Genomic DNA, 20,122 nt, shown 5'->3' with positions numbered 1-20,122 from the left:
GGTAGCCATGACATTCCCTCCTGTCTGGGCATACTGTACAGTCTAATATCAAAAAGAAAAGGAGGACTTGTGGCACCTTAGAGACTAATAAATTTATTTGAGCATAAGCTTCTGTGAGCTACAGCTCACTAGCTCACGAAAGCTTATGCTCAAATAAATGTGTTAGTCTCTAAGGTGCCACAAGTCCTCCTTTTCTTTTTGCGAATACAGACTAACACGGCTGCTACTCTGAAACCAGTCTAGTATCAATGAGTATTCATAATTCCTTACATAGCGTTAATACATACATTTTGCGATGAGTTTAATCACCACTTTGTCACTAGCTTTCAGAAAAGACCTCACTCTACACAATTTTGTAATACGGCAATATTGTATGCAATCAGTTTATTTAGCTGCTTAGCATTTGAGGTTCAGCCTCCTGTCTTCACAGACCAGTAAACCTTTAAAAAAAAGAAACGGAGGACTTGTGGCACCTTAGAGACTAACACATTTATTAGAGCATAAGCTTTCGTGAGCTACAGCTCACATGCATCCGATGAAGTGAGCTGTAGCTCACGAAAGCTTATGCTCTAATAAATGTGTTAGTCTCTAAGGTGCCACAAGTCCTCCTTTTCTTTTTGCGAATACAGACCAACACGGCTGCTACTCTGTCAGTAAACCTTTGATATGGATCCTTCTGAAAAATAAAACCCAGAGCAAGCGTCTGGCTCTCTCTCCGGCTGGGACATAGACTCCTGGCTGTCTCTTCCCCCACTTGTCAGTGTGAGGTTTGCCTCCACCCGTTGCTGAGATGTAAAGTGAGGAGACACCTGCTTCTCACACCTGCTTCTCACACACTTTAGCCACAAGTCCAGCATGGATTTCTCAACCCCAGCCCTACACCACCCAAGAATATTACTGATCAGGGAGTTATTATTGGCCTACGCCGTAGGACAGGACAGCTCCCAGCGCCAGGCTGTCGCACACTACTGCGCAGGGGCACCCGGCCGGCCAGGCCAGCTGAGGCCCCGCTGGACACCGGGCGGTGCCGTGGCCTCGGCCTGTCCCCGCGCGGTCACCCCGACCCCTCCGGACAGCCCTGCCCAGCCGGAGCTCCCTGTCACAGAGGAAGGAGCCACCCCGCCCCTGGCCAGCAGGCGGCCCGCGGAGCCCTGGGGCTGCTGCCTGCTTCTAACGACACACGCCTGGGCCCCAGGCCGGCGCTAACGCTCGCCCCCGAGGCGGAGGCACAGCGCAGCCTGAGGAGACCACGGAGGCTCAGACTCCTCCCCTCCCCCTGCGGAATCTCACCTAGCCCCGCCCCTTGGGGGGGGGAGCTCGCTAGGCCCCGCCCCCACTCCTCCCTCCTCCCCCCCCTTCCGGGGGCTCTGGGCGTGGCCTCGGCACGCGCAGCGTCTGCCCCTCCCGTTGGCTGCCAACATGTCGCGTGACGGAGCGGAGCGTGACGTAGAAGGAAGAAGACGCCATTAGAGGGAGCGGGGCGAGCGGCTGGGCCAAGTGCCCCGGTTCCATCCCAGGCTCTCCTCGCGGCGGCCCCCCTTCGGTCCCCGCATCCCCGGGCTCTCCTCGCGGCGGCTTCCCCGCCGGGGTCGGTGTCCGGCTGCGCCGCGGATGTGAGGCCGGGGCCCGGCGAGCGGGCGGGTTCGCTGCGGATGGCGGCGGCGGCGGCGGGTTCCGGCGCGGGGGGAGGCGGCCGGAGCTTCTCCTTCAAGGTGGTGCTGCTCGGGGAGGGCTGCGTGGGGAAAACCTCCCTGGTGCTGCGCTACTGCGAGAATAAGTTCAACGACAAACACATCACCACCCTGCAGGTGCGCGCGGGACGGGCCCGGCCGCTGGGCCCGGCGGGGGCGGGGAGGTGCGCGGCGGGGGCCGAGGGGGTTGTGTGTCTGTATCTGTGGAGGGCGGTCTGGCTGCTGCGCGCTCTGTTCCCGGCATGCATAGTGTTAGTTAGCTAGTTATTTTCCAACGCCCCCCGGTCGGTGCCAGTCGACATTCTCCATCTCCCTGGTCTCTCTTCCCCCGGGCCGAGTCCTGTTCAGATGGCTCTGTCCCGCTCTATTGCTGTCGTTGCTGCTGTGGTGAGGTCCGGGCTGGTACCATGCCCCTTTCCTTGGGTGAAGAATGGCATACGTGTATCTGTGCTTTTCTCTCTCTCTCCCTGCCTACTTGATTGTTGTTTTTAAGTGGCCAGCCTTGTTCCTTGTTGGTTACTTCCTGGTTTGAGGGGGTTCTGGAGTTCCGTTTACGTTTCAAATGGCCGGGGTTTGGGTTTAAATGCTTCATCTTTCTTCTCTGATTTCCATGACCTTCTGTTCAGGCTCTCCACTTTCTCCTTTTCGGGCCTTTGCAATCCTGGTATGGGGAAACGTGATCTGAAAGTGTGATCCTTCTCACTAACTAGGCAACATGAAGAAAAGGAGGACTTGTGGCACCTTGGAGACTAACAAATTTATTTGAGCATAAGCTTTCGTGAGCTACAGCTCACTTCATCGATGCAACATGAGTGGCCTGATGACTAAGTGTTATATGCACATTTCAGCTTTAATTGCTGTGGCTAATGTTCTAAGTGGTGAAAGTTAAGTATTAAGGAAGGTCAGTATGTTCAAAGAAATGGAGTGCCTTCAGACTTCATCTTTAGGCTTTTGAAAAACTCAGCATAAACATCAAGAATATTTTGAGTACATCTTCCAGTAAATATTACTGGTGAAATAGGCTAAACTAGAAAGTTTGGAGAATTTAGCCAAAACTGGCTTAATTCTTATATTGCAGAAATGCTAACATCCTAATTATTGAAAGAGCCACTCCATGTAACTGTTCAATGGCTAAAATGTTTGAGAATAAATCTGTCTAAATTATTGGCCTCAGATTGCAGCACCAAAATCCTGTAGTTCACTGTAAATTTATTATTTGACTTGTATTGAAGTTCATGTACAAGCTTATGTATCATGTATAAACTCTCAGGACCCGTGATTCTCAGACTCTTTGGGTGTGTCTACACAGCAACTAGACATCCGTGGCTGGCCCATGCCAGCAAACTCTGGCTCATGGGGCTTGGGCTGCAGGGCTGTTTCATTGTTGTGTAGACATCTGGGCTCTGGTACCCTCCCACCTCACAGGGTCCTGGAGCCTGAGCCTGGAAGTCTACACAGCAATGAAACAGCCCTGCAAGCCTGAGTTCATTGACACAAGCTAGCTGCAGGTGTCTAGTTGCTGTGTACACATACCTTAAGAGTCTGGAACCACTTTTTAATTGTCTGTGTATCCCATTGCTCTGTGAACCACAGTTTCAGCTTTACTGGTCTAGAGTGAGAACAAACTATTTAGGGATGACAACATAGAGTGGAGCTGCAAGCAAGTTGTGCATGATCCGTTTCAAGACAAACTTAATTTTCTTTTTCAACCAGGTCTGTGAAGAAAACTTAGACTTTTTTTTTAAATGTTTTGAGATGAGTGATACTACAGTAGTGGAGACCAGAATGGTACCAAAAGGATTAAGTATTTAGTTTTTCCTTCCTTATCATAAGGGCTTGAAATACTTATAAAACAATCTACATTAATATTTTCATGGTTGAGTCTGATCTTCTGTATTTTTTTTTTTTTTCTGGAAGACTTCCTGAGGGTCTGAGGTGTGAGCTCGCTTACCTTAATTGAAGGTGCATGGCTTGGGGTTGATTCTTTAATGAAACTTTCTTCCAATTTTTTTAGCTCTAGAGAGGTAATGAAGAGTTTAAACTGGGACTAAATACTCCTGTACTTGCTGACAGCAGATGTCTGCAATGGATGCAGTTGTAGCAGAACAATGTTAGCACTTCAGATATGACAAAGTACTTCAGATATAATAAGGACAAAGTGTAAGTCACTGCTTTGGAACTAGCCCAATCCAGACTGTCCTGGAAAATCTGCACCCCCAAGCAATGTAGTTATACCAACCTAACCCCTGGTGTAGACAGTGCTAGGTTAATGGGAGGACTTCTCCTGTTGACATAACGACCACCGCTTGGGGAAGTGGATTACTTGTGCTAATGGGAGAAGCTCTCTCATCAGCATTAGTAGGGTCTTCACCAAGCACTACAGCTGCCCCATTGTAGCACTGCAAGTGTAAACCAGCCCTGTGCCTCCAGTGGATAACTAAGTTCTGATATCAATATAAAACCAAAGGCTGTGACATATTAGCCTATTAATAGTTTTGTCATCTGATGTGTCTCAGTTTCAGCTAAGCATGTTGGTGTAATTTGTAGTTGGAAATTGAAATTCAGGCAATTTTTTCCTTGAGGTTAAAAAGTGAATTGAATCAATACTCTGTGGATATTGGGGAAACGGACTGAGGGAAGCTACAGGACCACCAATTCAATTTTAAAAATAAAACCAAAAGAATGAATTTGTCCTCTCTGGATTTATTGCTTTTAAAGGAGTATATGGCTTTTGTTTTTTCTTTTTTTAAACCTCCTGTAAACAAGCTTTTGGAGTAGGGACTTGTGGGGGGAGAATGCACTTCCTTATCGCATGAAAAGGGGTGGCGCTCTATCCTTAGTCCTTAGATATTAAAAAATGAAATCTTTGTGGGGCTGTAACATCACTAGATTTAGCTGACTCACTTATAGTTTTTGATAGTCATCTCTTAAACGGATTCTGTGTGCCACTTAAGACTAAATGAAGAATTGTCTCTTCTCTCCTCCCATCCCCCTCGCTGTGGGTTCCAGGACTAGCTGCTCCAAGAAGCAGTCATTAATGGTGTCTAGAAATTGTATCTCAGCATCCTATGCTGAGGTGTCAGTGGTACATTTCTGGACATATCTTCAGTCAATCCTACTACATAGTCTCTCTCTCCAGTGACCTTGGTTCTTTTCTCTTCCCAACATATTAACCCCCTATGTTCTAAGAACATTAAGCTGCAGGGTTAGTTGGTGTTGAAACTAAACTGTGTGAACAGTTCACGTTTCAAAATTACTTCTTACAGTAGTTGCTTTCCTGTATCCTATTTTAAAGTGTATCTTACTACCATATGTGGTCAGCATGTGAATTAAACTAAGGGGACTCTCACTTCCTGGCTTCTGTAGACTAAACTTGTTGCATATATGGGGGGACTCCTTATGCCACCCTCGCAGCCTGTAGTTCAGGGATGCTCTGCAACTCCCTCCATTCTCCCCTTGCCAGGGATTCTGTGCCTCCATTCTCTTTCCTCCATTCCAGCATTTTCTGTTCTTCCACATGGAAGGGGCTCTATGCCCCTTCTCCATGCCTCTCACCAAACTAGGGTCCCCCGATTTCTCTTGTGCTCCCATCCCTGTACCGCATGCCTACATATCCCCAGTCCTGCTTCCCCCACTATTATAGGAATGACTGACTAGGTTGCGCTGGTGGAGAGTGGCGCTACATGTGGCGGGGGGGGGGGGGAAGCGTAGTCAAATATAGTTTGATCCCTAGAAATTTCTAGGGATACAAATTCCATGCTTGAACAATAAGAATCTACTGATCCAGATGGTGATTGTGAAAGTCTCAGACTAGAGAAGCTACAAAAACAGAAAACCCAGTAATTGAGGATTTTAGTCACAACATATATAGTTGAGGACATGTCTCCTGAGGACCGGATGCAGAGAGGATTTCTTGACACCATTAATGACTGCTTGTTGGAGCAGCTAGGCCTGAAACCCAAAAGGAGAGACCCAATTCTTGATTTTAGTCCTAAGTGGCACATGGGATCTGGTTGAAGAGATGATTATAGCTGAATCACTCAGTAATAGCAACCATAATGTAATTTAAACTTAACGTACAGAGGGGAGGGGAGAATATCTAAGAAACCCGTCACAGTAGAATTTAACTTCAAATAGGGGAACTACACAAAAATGAGGAGGCTAATTAAAAGGAACCATCACAAGAAGGAAATGCCTCCATGGAAGTACTTAAAGAAAACTCATAATAGAGATTCAAACTATATGTATGTATACAACAAAACTAAAAAAAAAAAAATAGTAAGGACCAAAAAACACCACTGTGGCTAAACAGCAGAGTAGAAGATGCAGTTGGAGACAAAAAGGCATCCTTTAAAAATTGAAAGTGCCATCCTACTAAGGAAAATAGAAAGGAACCTAAACTCTGGCAAGTCAAGTGTGTTTAAAATATATTGATTAGGCAGGCAAAAAAGAATTTGAAGAGCAACTAGCAAAAGGTAGACTGGCAGGTTTCCAGTTTCTGATGTACTTAATTCACTGGACAATCAAGGTGTACTCAAAGTCAAGGTTGTTGTGGAGAAGCTAAATGAATTCTTTTCATCGGTCTTCACTGCAGAGGATGTGAGGGAGTTTCCCATACACGAGCCATTATTTTTAGGTGACAAATCTGAGGAACTCTATTAGATTAACAAATTGATAAATTAAACAATAGTAAGTCCCCAGGACCACATGGCACCTTAGAGACTAACAAATTTATTTGAGCATAAGCTTTCATGAGCTATAGCTCACTTCATCGGTATGGAACATTGCTTAAATCAGCTTTTGTACCAGATGGGCTCCATATTAGTTAACTTCAGTACTCGACACATTTGGTTGCAACTCTGGTGGGGGTGTGTGTGTGTGTGGGGGGGGGGGAACCAATTATCAAAACTTAGTCAAGCACAACATGTTGAGGAAGAGTCAATCTGACTTCCATAAAGGAAAATCGTGCTTCACCAATATAGTCAAATTCTTTGAGGGAGGTCAGCAAACACGTAGGTAGATGATTCCAGTGGATATGGTGTACTTGCTTTCTGAGAGAGCCTTTGACAAAGTAAGGAGTCATGGGATAAGAGGGAAGGTTCTCTCGTGGATCAGTAACTGATTAAAAGATAGGAAACCAAGGATAGGATTAAATGGTCAGTTTTTTTTACAGTGGAGAGAGGTAAATAGTCCCCTAAGGATCTGTACTAGGACTAGTGATAATTTATGAATATGTTCATCTGGAAAAGGGGGTAAGTAGCTAAGTAGCAAAATTGGCATACAAAAAAATTACTCAAGATAAGTCTGAAGCAGATTGAAGAGTTAGAAAGGGATCTCACAAAACTGGATGCACAACAAAGTGGCTGAAATTCAGTGTCAAATGAAAATGAATGCATATTGGAAAACAGTACCAACTATACATACAAAATGATGGTCTAAATTGGTTGTTACCACTCACAAAATCTTGGTGTCATTGTGGATAATTCTCTGAAAATATCCATTCAGTGCACAGTAGCTGTCAACTTTTTTTAACAATCCTAAGAACCATTAGGAAAGAGGTAGATAAGACAAAATAGGCTAGTGCATAAATCCATGATATGCCCACACTTTGAATACTGTGCAGTTTTTTTGACCATCTAAATAAATTTTTGATCTTTTTCAATCCTAAAAGATGTGAGAAGGGGGACACAAATGATTAGGAGTATAGAACCACTTCCATATGAGGAGAGATTTAAAAGGACTGGGATTGTTCATCTTAGAAAAGAGATGACAGAGGATCCTGAATGTTGTGGAGAAAGTGAATAAGACAGTGATGTTTACTGCTTAATATTACACATGAACCAAGGGGCACCCACTGAAATTAATGAGCATCTGGCTTAAAACATAAGGAAGTACTTCAGTCAACCTGTGGAACTGATTGTGAAGGCCAAAAGTATAACTGGGCTCAAAAAAGAACTAGATAAATTCATGGAGGATAGGCACATCAATGGCTATTAGCCAAGATGGTCAGAGAGGCAACCCCATGGTCTGGGTGTCCCTAAACCTCTGACTGCTAGAAGCTGGGAGTGGACAACAGATTATGAATCACTCAGTAAATTGCCCTGTTCTGTTCATTCCCTCAAAGCATCTGGTACTGGCCACTGTCAGACAGGATACTGGGCTAGGTGGATCATTGGTCTGATCATTCTTGTTTGTCTGGCACATAAGGCTATATCTATCCTGCAGAGCCTCTGCCAATATAGAAACAACACCTCCCCTGTATTATCTATGCCAACAGAAGCATTCGTGTTTGCATAGCTTCATCTGCATCAGATGTTTTATTGGCGTAGTTATGTTGGTCTGGGGCGTGGGCTTTTTCAGACCTGACATAGGTATGCTGGTATAAAAATTTAAGTGTAGATGAGTCCTTAGTCACAAAAACGATGAGTCCGGTGGCGCTTTAAAGACTAGCAGATTTATTTGGGCATAAGCTTTTTGTGGGTAAAAACCCCACTTCAGATGCATGGAGTGAATTTTCACTCCATGCATCTGAAGTGGGATTTTTTTACCCACAAAAAGCTTATGCCCAAATAAATCTTAGTCTGTATCGACAACAATGAGTCCGGTGGCACTTTAAAGACTAACACAGCTACCCCCTGATACTTATTCAGTGTGTCAACATGTTGTTGTTGGAAGGATAAGCAAGATGAGATGGGTATTAATGGGTGCTGTCAAACAGTTGGTTTTTAAGACGGTTGGAGAAGTGCTTGAAGCTGTGACTGCATGAAATAGATGGCAGGACTCCATGTGTCCCTTCTCCCCCCCCCCCCATAGAGTTCTGGCCACTGGTGCCCAGAACATTCTCTGGATGGTGCATCAGATCAGTTACCACATTAGAGGGATGTGCTCTCAAGTTGAGAGCAAGGTCTCATAAGCTCAGCCAGTTGTAACTTGATGGTGAAACTGGCAGTGACTTTAAACTAAGAATGAAGAAAAGGAGTACTTGTGGCACCTTAGAGACTAACAAATTTATTAGAGCATAAGCTTTCGTGAGCTACAGCTCACTTCATCGGAGCTTATGCTCAAATAAATTTGTTAGTCTCTAAGGTGCCACAAGTACTCCTTTTCTTTTTGCGAATACAGACTAACACGGCTGCTACTCTGTAAACTAAGAATGTATTCTCATTTATCCTGAAACATGATCGGGCAGTGAAATGGTGTGGTTTAAATTGTACTTAAGCAGATTTTTAGTTTGTAAAAAATCATATTTATAGTCTAATTTAATAGACCGTAAGGACTCAGTTCTGTATTATGGTTCCAGTTCAGGAAAGTACCTAAGCATATGAGTAGTTGCCTTTGAAGTTGAGGATTTGTTGAATCGGGCCATATGATGATGATTAACCATGTGAAGGAGAGGGGATGGGCCAGGAAGCACTGTTGCTTTCTTTAAAAGTTGCCCTTTGTACTGTTCTTCTCCCCTCTTATCCCAAGGCAATGTGGGTCATGCTAAACTCTTGAAAAGTTGGAGCCATTCTAACATGCAGGAGGGTGGTGAGGCATTAGCCCTGGCCAGAAATGCCCTCAGTGTGGCAAGCTAGCTCAGTTTGCAGAACTGGCTCCCTCCCTAGCATTGGAAGATGGGCTGGGCCTATTCTTTATGGGTGGAGACAGGCTTCTTTAATGTTTTCTTTCCTTACCTAGTGCTTCCCAGATGAGGAATAAACCTAGTTCAGCCTTTATAAATTCATTAATATGAACTAATCACTAAATCTGGCATATTGCAATATTCTTGCTGTAGTTAAAATCCTCAGACCTGTTTTGATCTGTTACATTATGTGTATCTAGCTCATCCCATCAGAGTCCCGTAGTCCTTCAGTGCCACTTTCCACAAATTCACTCATGCAGTGTAGTCTTTCTGTACTAGCAGAATTTAGCAAGATTTTTTTTAACCGTGAAAAGGATTTTTTTTTTTTTCCCCCATTGGAAACTACAGGGAGAACCCTGGTAGGCAAAATGTCCATTCTAGGTGAAACTTCCCCAGGTCTGTGATATTAGGATGCTGCTGGTACATGGGTATGTACTAATTCATGTCAGCCATATTTGATTTCAAGTTGGATCTTAAACAGTTTAATACATGCTTATTGCTAAAGTGATAAGCACTGCAAATCACTGAAATGGTGGAAATTGCTAATCTGCCTTCTGGAGCTGAAGTGATAAACAATTGTTTGAAATAGGTGGGTTTTTTGGTCTTTACTGTAGTTTAGATTTGAGAAATAATACCTAAATACAAAGAGGAATGGCACACAGAGTCCAGATGAAGACAGGCTAATGCAGCTTAAAGTAAACTTTGCACCTTCCTGATCCTGGGTTGCTCTGGGAGCTGGAGCAGCTCTGATGTAACTTAAGAAGACTTGGGGACTTCTCTAAATTATGATAGCCTCCCTAGATTGCCATATAGGTTGCAGCATTGTCTGGAATTTCCAGTGCTGTACACAGTAATCCTGCACTCATCATGCACCTGGCATTCCCCCACATCAGGGCTTGAGGGCATCCTAAGAGAATCCTTTCCTAACTGGATCTGGGGCTTTTAGAGCCTTTCTAATACTGCTTAGGCTCTTATCCAGCATAAAGGGGCTGGAGCAGGGATGAGGCATTTGCCCTTTAAGGGAATGATATTTAACACCTCAATGTGCCCATAGATGGAAGTCCATTTCTTAACAATTGTAGGAGATTAATGAGTTAAGCATAACTGAGTTTAGTGTAAATTGTAGGTTGAAGCATTCACTGGAGATCAAAGGCTTGTAATGCTAGAAAGGACTGAAAAGTCAGAAGATATCACAAGATTCAATAGATCAATAGTAGTTGCAGTTAACTTCAGCTGGTCTCATGTTTTGGAAACCAAATCCAAAAAATTGCCAAAGAAATGAAATAAAAAAAAAGTTGAAAGAAATGACTAGAAATTAAAACTCATGACTTTCAGACTTAAACTAGTCTCAGTCCACTAATGTTTTATATTTAGTAAAGCTACAAAAGGACTGAAATGAATAAGAATCCATTATCTTCCAAGTTACATTGCATAATTCTCAGAACTGCAGCTCTTAATGTTGAATGAAACAGAAGTGAAGAGCCTTCTTGCAATTGGAAATCTAACTGGTTAAAGTTGAGCTCTTTTTCATTAAGAATCCAAGACTAAAATGCGCTGGTGTATACATGCTGAGAACAAACCCTTACACTGAATAGACTAGCATATTTATAGTCACAAATGCTAGAAATTCTAAGTGACTAGGGGACATTGCTTGAAAAATTTATTTAACCTCTGTTAACCCAATAATGAAGCCTACCAACCGGGGGAGTTACCTCTGCTGCCCAACTCCTTAAACTACACATGCAACTTAAAGGGGTAAAGCAGTTGTGCATTGTATTGCAACTCTAGCATATTGTCCAAGTCATAAAAATATAACTTGAAGCCTGCTTTCGCTTAGCTTCAGGCTGGGGAAAAATCTTCTAATCACTTGTTGTTTGGCAGCTAAGACTTTACATTTGCTCATTAAAGAAAATATGCCTGTCCCAATTTTTGAGCAACAGTTTCAAGTAAATTACATGAAGCATTTACTCCTGTGACTGACAACACTTCTGCTTTTCATTTTTTTTGGACTGTTTCAGGCTTTAACTTTTTAGTTTAGGGTTTTCTGTTTTTTCTTTTTGTCCCTATCTTTAATACAAACTTAAATGCCATTTCTAACAGGCTGAGATTGAAGTAATTTATTAGTCTTTGTTCTGATTCTAATTCAAAACAATTAAATCTGAAGAAGGTCCATCTGGTTTGAAATCTAAATGTTGGGGGTACCTTTACCTCCTCATAGTATCTAAAGTGATCTGGTAGATTCATAAAACGTATGGTGTCCAGATCATTATTTTACTTGGCTGCAGTCTGGAGTTGTAGTATTTTTAACCATGTGAATTGGTTGCTGTAGTCTGAATCTGGATTCTGATAGGTTTTCTATGAAAGAAACTGCCACTGATGGGAGTTTTTCCTGTTTTCTTGCCCACAAACCTTTAATTTCAAACAGAAGGGCCGGTCTATTTCATGTGGGGAAAGTTGCAACATAATATTTCTTTTGCCACACCTCAAAAAATCCCCTCAAAGGAAGATTTCAGTCACTACGGTAGCTAAGGCCACTGCCACCAAACTTGTCATGCCTTGAGCTCTTAGTTCTTTAAATTGGGCTACATCAGTCCCGGGTTCAGTTGTCCTGGTACGTTCCAAATGGGGGGGTGCTATTAATTAAAAAATCACTTGGCTTATGGTATAACTAAAACACCCCTAGGATTCAGACCAAGGAGATTGGACTAATCTGAAGGCAGGGATGTTCTCATGGAGGATCAGAAGTGAACATGGATGCCAAAGGATAATAGCTAGCTAATAGTCACACTAAGGCTGATTAGTGTATTTTTGATTAACTTGTTTAATGCTCAGATCTTAAATTTGTCCATTATTTATGGGTTAAGACATAACTACTTGTTGTTAAACAACTAGATCTTATTAAAATATTACATAATTGGCTTGGGATGCCAGATAATTTGTAACATGAGAGAAATTTCCTGAACTTATTCTTACCTGTTTTCACTCCAGACTGAATAAATGGCAGTTACTACTTAGATGCTGCCCAAATGGTGAGGCACTACTGAGATGTTATAAACTTCTAGACTTGCCTGGAGATGCTCTGAAAGGCAAGCTGAAAGTGTAGTTTCTTGGAGCTAGGCTAATCTCCAGCCTTGGATAATATATCTTTTGGTCTGCATCACCTCCACAGCTCCTGATGGTTAATGGTGGTCTGAACAGATTTTGCTTCAGGATGTTTTCCTCTTTAAAACCATAAGAGTACAAAAATAATCCAAATATAAATGACAGGTTTATAAATAACTCCCTGGATTAGTCATAAATGTAAAAATTAACCATAATGACACTTGTCTCAACTATTTCATACATATATTTTAATTTTTGTTCTAGGCATCTTTTCTAACAAAGAAGCTAAATATTGGAGGAAAAAGAGTAAACCTTGCAATATGGGTATGTTTGCTTATCTGTCTTTTACGTTTCTGTTCACTCTGCTTTTATAAACTTCAACTTTTCACTTTTTTACAATGGAATTCAAGGCTTGTTTAAAATACTAAGCACAAAACAAATGAATACACATTTGAGATTCTGGTTGAATTCTTGGCAAGAATTCAAAGTGTTATTTCTGGCGTCACTCTTGTTCAATAATTGGAATTCCTTGAATGTCATCAGTTTTGCCTTAATGAACACTAACACAAATGTATCTATCACATGCAGGATACAGCTGGTCAAGAAAGATTCCATGCACTGGGTCCAATTTACTACAGAGATTCTAATGGAGCTATTTTAGTATATGATATAACAGATGAAGACTCTTTTCAGAAGGTACTGTGACAGGTTCATCCATAGCCCCACAAGTAAACCAGTTCAAAGCTTCCCCACAGTATGAGTGTGCAACTTGGAAGTTTCCATTTCATCAGTAACTAAATGTACTTTCTAATTTAGATAATGACTGTCTTATAAACTTAGTTTATAATTGAGTGTACTGCAATTTTTTATAACTGATCAATTAGAACAATTTAGACCATTCAATCTAATATAATAGAAAATACTTCCTTAAACGGTTCAGTTTTGTTTAAGTTGGAATTTTTTTCTCCTTCCTCCTTTTTTTCCCCCCCGCTCTGCTCCTAGTAAAACAGTAATGCTGTTAGGGCACTGTCATTAGAGTTTAACTTCTTGTATCCTGAAGTAATTAGGTCAAAACTACTGTAAGTGCTATGCTTGTAAATATATAGCAATGTGGTAGTGATGAAACAATAACATTAGGTACTATACATGCCTATTGCATATATCTTAATTTGAAACATAGCATGCTACAACATGCCTTACTTGTGGAATGCTCTACTTTACCATAATTTCCAAGTTATGACACTAAAGAGAATGTTTCCAAGAACAATGCCCCTTGATTATCAATACCTTGTAACAGTAAGTAGAGGTAAGGTTTGGAGCTCGTGTCTATATAGAGCTGCTGACATATTCCAGAGTTTAGTCCATAAATCTAAATGATCTATTTATTAGAATATTACTTGGTAAGATTCTGAAGGATTTTATTTTAATAAAGTTTTTCTCCATCATGAACTGAGACACGCACTCTCAAAAGAGAAATGTGAGTTTTTGTTTTGTTAGAATGTAACAGCTTGTTTTTTTGTATGTTTGTCTCATGGGATCTAATTTTTATTTGACTTTCTTGCAGTTAACTGCCTCCTTCATTAATTAACCATAATGAAATAAATTCATAAGCTTATACACTCATCATGTAGTCCCAGTATGGACAGTGTATTTTCTATTGGCCCATCTCCAACCATGCCTGCAAAAGTAATAATTTTTTCTGGTTCTGTTCCTCCCAAAACAGTCACTTATTATGTCTACATTGGATTATAAAAAACTCCAACCAGGCCCCAGTTCTTCTAGTAGAACACCATGCACGCTAACCATCACTGACCCATATATGTAGCCGTCAAGACAGAAGTCAGATTTGACCTAAAAGGCAACCTCCTGTGATATCACACAAGTGATCTGTAACTTGCTCTTTGGGACTGGGATAACAGATGCTGGATTACCTTTAGTACAACTCAGAGGTGCATAACTTCTCTGAATTCCAGATCGCCCTCTACAGAATTAAAAGGACAAAGTCAGGAGGACATTTGCATAGGTATCTGTCTTAGCCTTAAAGCTGTATAGTTGGATCCATGACCTTAAAGTAGTGATACATGCTTCTTAAAATGAGAATACATCTAACTGATATTTGTATGCAGGTAAAAAACTGGGTCAAGGAATTAAGAAAAATGTTGGGAAACGAAATCTGTTTATGTATAGTGGGTAAGACTATTTTATTTTTAATCTAGTCTGCTTTGAGTGCATGAGTAATTTATTGTACATGTGCAATTATTTAAACATTGCATGATTACTTGCTTTTGTGATGATGGAACAGTCTTACAGTACAGATCAGCCTGCTACCAAATGTGAACTCAACAGATAATATATATTAATGATACCTAAATTCTTAAGTATATGCAAGATTTGGTGTGGAAAGAGAAATTAACTTTAGCTCCCTCAGTATGTATTAAGGCCAAGATCCATAAATGGACTTGTGTGTCACAACACTGAGATTGGTGCGTAACATTTAGGCACCTAAAAAATCACAGGAACAACACTGCAATTTGTAAGACTGAGTTAGGTGCCTGGGCATTCATTGTATAGGGAGAAGAGATGGGTACCTTAGAAAGCAATCCACAAAAGCTAGCTCGCTAGATGGGGAGCCACTTAAGCTAGCCAATGGGAGATGCTGAAGAGAGGAGGTTGTTCTAAGTATTGGCCCTCTCTCTTGGAGAGAGCAGCCTAAGTTGGGGCCATTCTGAGGTACTTATCTCTGCTTAATGATCTGTAAACCTGAACCTGTCCCTTGGAGTCAGGTGGCTTAGGTACCTCAGGTGTTTCCTGTGAGAATGAGTTAGGTGCCTGTCTTACCCCACATAAAATGTCTGGAGGTGGTGGTCTGCCTACTTTATAACCTTTAGCCTGGTGGTTAGAGCACTTGCCTAGGGAGACCCAGGTTAAATTCCCTTCCTCTGTCGGAGGGGGAGAGGATTTGAACAGGGGGTCTCTGTTCTGAGTGCTCTAACCACTGAACTATGGGATTTTCAGATGTGGGGCTTCCCCATCTCTCCTGTTGGAGCATTCCACTACAAATAAATGAAAGTGAGTTGGCCCAGGAGAATAGGAATGAATCTGTAGCCTCGTGGTTAGGATGCTTATCTGAGAGGTGGGAGACCCAGGGTTTAGTTCCCCTGCTCTAGTTATTTTCATTTATCCACAATGGAACAGCTTCAATAGACTCCATCCTTATCTCAGTGACTGAACTGTGGGATACTTGTGTGAGAGTACTCTCCTGAGAGGTGGGAGACCACTTCCCTGTTCATATCTTCTTGTCACTAAGCAGCAGGGCGGATTGAAGCTGGGTCTCCCACCTCTCAGGTGAGTGCTCTAACCACTGAGCTAAAAGTCATAAGGTGGGCTCCTCCTCCTCCAGTGGTCACACTTTGAATGGACCCTGATCCAATAGGCAGCTTCTGAGCATGTCTCCTGGATCAGGCCCTGCATATGAGATGAACTGGGGAAGAGCATTCACCTGCCCATGGACACTCTGGAGCTCAGACTGGAGATAAGTGTCTGGACACCTAGAAGAAGGCTGCAGTGTGCATGATAAAAGGCAAGAAAATAGGCACTGGGAAAATTATTTTTTTACCCTGAAAACTTAAGTACTTAAACTTATCTGGTGCCTACTGGATTTGGCAGGAGTTTTTGGTTCACAATGGAGCCTAAAATTGGGACTCTGTGGATCCCATCCTAAGTATTTGGGTGAAAGGGGAAAATCTTCTAACCCTTAACATTTAAAACATTTTTAAAGAAAACCAGCTTGATGTTAGATTGTGTTTGAAGGTCCTATTTGGAAAGTGATAGGAAGAAAGATCCATATCAGGGGTGAGCAAACTTTTTGGCCCGAGGGCCGCATCTGGTTTTGGAAATAGTATGGAGGGCCGGTTAGGGGAGGGGTGTGTGACCTGGCCACTTCTCACCCCCTGACAGCCTCCCCTGGAAGATTGCCCCCTGCCACCCCATCCAACCCCCATCTTCCTGACTGTCCCAACCCTTATCCACCCCCCCCACTTCCTACCCTCTTACCACACTATGTGGAGCATGGGTGATGCCACAGCTGTGCTGCCCAGCTGGAGCCAGCCACACCATCGCCGAGGTCAGGCCAGACTCTGCAGCTGCACTGCCCCAGGAGCTCACAGCCCCACCACCCAGAGCATTGCGCCAGCAGCACAGTGAGCAGAGGCTGCAGGGGAGAGGGAACAGTGGGGGAGGGGCCATGGGCTAGCCTCTCCGGCCAGGAGCTATGGGGCTGGGCAGGAAGGTCCCATGGGCCAGATGTGGCCCATAGGCCATAGTTTGCCCACCTCTGATCCATAGTCTGTAGACTTTTTTTCTTTAGTTTGTTCTACACATACTGAAAAGATCTGAAGACTGGTGTGTGTGTGTGTGTGTGTCTCTCTCTCTCTGACAGGTAACAAAATAGACTTGGAAAAAGAGAGGCATGTTTCAGTTCAAGAAGCAGAAACGTAAGTTCTTGGTTTGTTTTTTTCTTAAACTTTAAATCAATTCTGCTATAATTAGTGCCTTTATCACAAGACTAAAGAAGCAGTCATGCTTTTAGTGAACAATTGTAGTTAATGACCATAGCTTTTCTATTATCTGCCAAAAGTAATACTATACTAATGTTCCGTCCGTGTTCTACTCCACTCATGTATTCAAGGATTTAAAGCTTCAAAATTATACAAAACACTCTTAAATTTACAGTATATTCTACACTAAACTTAGCTTCTGAAGTGTTTTTAAAATAGTAGATTCTCCCTTTATTGCTTTCAGTGATCCTTCTGAATCTACACTAGTCGCGTAGAATGGCGGGACTGGAAGGGACCTTGAGAGGTCATCTAGTCCTGTTCCCTGCATGCATGGCAGGACTAAGTATTATCTAGACTATCGCTGTATATAATATCCTTGTATAATATGCTCTTAAATCTCCAGTGATGGAGATTCCACAATCTCCCTAGGCAGTTTATTCCAGTATTTAATCACCATCCTGACAGGAAGCTTTTCTAATGTCCAACCTAAACCACCCTTCCTGCAACTTAAGCCCATTGCTTCTTGTCCTATCCTCAGAGGTTAAGGAGAAAAATTTTTCTCCCTCCTAACAACCTTTTTATGTACTTGAAAAGAACATAAGAATGGTCTGACCTGGTATGGCCAAAGATCCATCTAGCCCAGTATCTGGTCTTCCAACAATGGCTGATGCCAGGTGCCCCAGGGGAAATGATCAGAATAGATAATCATCAAGTGATCCATGCTCTGTTGCCATTCCAAGCTTCTGTTTGCTAAAAGGTGGATTTGGATTTTTTGCATGTGGATTTTTTGCATGCAATATACAGGAGTGGCAGCAAAGTTTAATGTGGTAAATATTCTCTGTACTTTGATTTATATATTTGTCTTACAAAGAATACTGTACACTTCAAAGTATGAAGGCTTGAAAGAATTTTTGATTTCTTTAACATTCCATGTGGCCTCATAAGTAAATTTTTTTGGTATTTGCACTATATACAGGTATGCAGAATCAGTGGGAGCAAAACACTATCATACTTCAGCCAAACAAAACAAAGGAATTGAAGAACTCTTCCTTGACCTCTGTAAAAGTAGGTATTGCATTTGCTGTGGTGAGCTTGCACTGGTACAAGTTGATAAAGCCCTCATCAGAATAAAGTCCTTTTACATAATAGGCTGGAAGATGGGTTTCACAGATACTAAATTAAACTACAATAGATTAGTTAACATAAATGTTCATTGATAAGACTGATGTTTTACCTAATCTTTTGATGCCAAACTTTCTATTGCTGAATGTCCTCAGTTCTTAAGCCAATGTTCAAGCTGCTGCAGGTTTGAAAAGACTAAGATTTGGTGCCAAAGATGATAAAACAGCCACACTACATACTTATGTGCATATTATTGAATGATTAATACATTGCCTTGTGCACTGTACCTGTTGTAATTTTGAGACATTCAGTTGCCTGAATTAGTTGTTAAAATAGGGGGTCTAGTGTACAAAGTAAAAATGAAAACCAAGTTTAAGGCTTGTACAGGCTATTTGGAATACAGTGTTCAAAATTAGTCAACTATTTTTTTTAAACATTCTTGTACCTCTGCACTCTGTCCAAGGTCTCCCCTTCACCCTATCTGAGCGTTGGTTGAATACAGGGAAAAGTACATAAACGCACTTCCCTCTTCCATTTTTCCTGTGACTATTTCTCCTTCTTCCGCTCTTGCTCCCTTCCAATCCTCCATCCCACAGAAACTTGGCTTCAGAATTCTGATTTGAAGTTCTCTCTATTCACTTGCTGTCCAGAGTCAACTTGAAGCTTATTGCACAGATCTTAAACCACATTCCAAATGGTCTGGATTGGAATATAGGTGCCTTACTCCCTGCATCTTTGAATTCTTTGTGAACACATGCATATTAAACCTTCAGAGGAGCCAAATTAGGAAGAAAACAAATCTAGAATCATTCAGCTGTCTGTTGCTTTCCTTTATTTGCAGAATTTTCAGCAATAACTTTTTGTTCCTGTGTACAGTAGTAGTTCCTCTAGTGCAGTAGTTAATATGGTTGAGAGAGGTCATTTATTTAGGCCCAAATGGTCTTACTAACTCAGCTACTGAGCACCCAAATGCTCATATTGAAGTCCAATTAGAGCTGCTGGATGTTCTGCATTTCTGGGACCTAAATATGGTTTAGGACTTTAAATGTAGCAACCTGTTTTAAAATGTTGGTCTGTGGTATCAGATGGATCGCTTTTTTTTTTTAAAAGTCACTCGAAAAATTTCAGTTTGTTCGTTATCTCGTTTTGCTAAATCAGGTTGATAACAGCTCTGTGTGCATAGAGATTTAATAGCTTGTTGAAGAATTCAAAGCTTTGAAATATTTAAAACTGTAATGAATGTCATCCTGATTTGAGTTCTTATTTTCCAGGAATGATAGAAACTGCTCAAGTGGATGAAAGAGCAAGAGGCAATGGTTCCAGCCAGTCAGGAGCTACAAGGCGGGGTGTACAGATTATTGATGATGAGCCACAAGCACAGAGCAGTGGAGGGTGCTGTTCTTCTGGATAACTGTATAAAACTGTGGATTATTGCCCCCTCAACATGAAGACTGCCATATTTCAAGTCCTGCATTCTTTACCAATGGAATAATAGAATTAACAGTATTGAAAAATATCTCTTATAACACTGCAGAGACCTCAAGTGCTAAACTAGTGGAGTCTGAGACCAGAGAATTGGCATTTTCTACAGTGTTTAACAAAGCAATTACCAATGGCCTTTTTACATATATTTCTTGAATGAGGAATAATATGCATGTAGAAAAGACCTACTTAAAGGCATCATTTATATTCTTTTAAATCAGATCATTATTTAATAACTTATATACACTGTTAGAATGGTATACATTTTTGCAGCTGTTTGTATTTTGTGGTAGATTCAACTGATCACTTCTAAACTGTAAACTATTTTTTTTTCTGAATTAGATACCGGAACTTTTTTTTTTTTTTGCAGGGCTTGCACAAGCCCATAACTGTCAACTACTTTGATATACTATATATCCAGTCTGTATGCCAAGCTGGCAAAATACATTGTAAATTACATATTAAATATTTTATCTGCTTTTTCAAGTGCAGGTGCAGAATTACATACATCAGCCTTGTCAGTGAGTGTCCAGTGAATAACAGTG

The 20,122-nt window shown here is 41.7% G+C and overlaps 1 protein-coding gene across 1 annotated transcript; it reads left to right on the top strand.

Moving 5' to 3' along the window:
- Positions 1 to 1,429: 1,429 nt before the first annotated feature.
- On the top strand, positions 1,430 to 20,077 carry RAB21 (RAB21, member RAS oncogene family). The gene is made up of 7 exons (XM_038418923.2): positions 1,430 to 1,808; positions 12,682 to 12,741; positions 13,006 to 13,113; positions 14,544 to 14,607; positions 16,856 to 16,910; positions 17,950 to 18,038; positions 19,367 to 20,077. The coding sequence occupies exons 1-7, from the start codon at positions 1,653 to 1,655 to the stop codon at positions 19,504 to 19,506; spliced, it is 672 nt and encodes a 223-aa protein (XP_038274851.1). The 5' UTR covers positions 1,430 to 1,652; the 3' UTR covers positions 19,507 to 20,077.
- Positions 20,078 to 20,122: the final 45 nt, after the last annotated feature.

This window comes from Dermochelys coriacea, chromosome 1 (assembly GCF_009764565.3).
Source record: "Dermochelys coriacea isolate rDerCor1 chromosome 1, rDerCor1.pri.v4, whole genome shotgun sequence".
Lineage (NCBI taxonomy): Eukaryota > Metazoa > Chordata > Testudines > Dermochelyidae > Dermochelys > Dermochelys coriacea.
The sequence above is the reverse complement of the archived record's forward strand: the minus strand, read 5'-3'. Positions and strand labels throughout refer to the sequence as shown.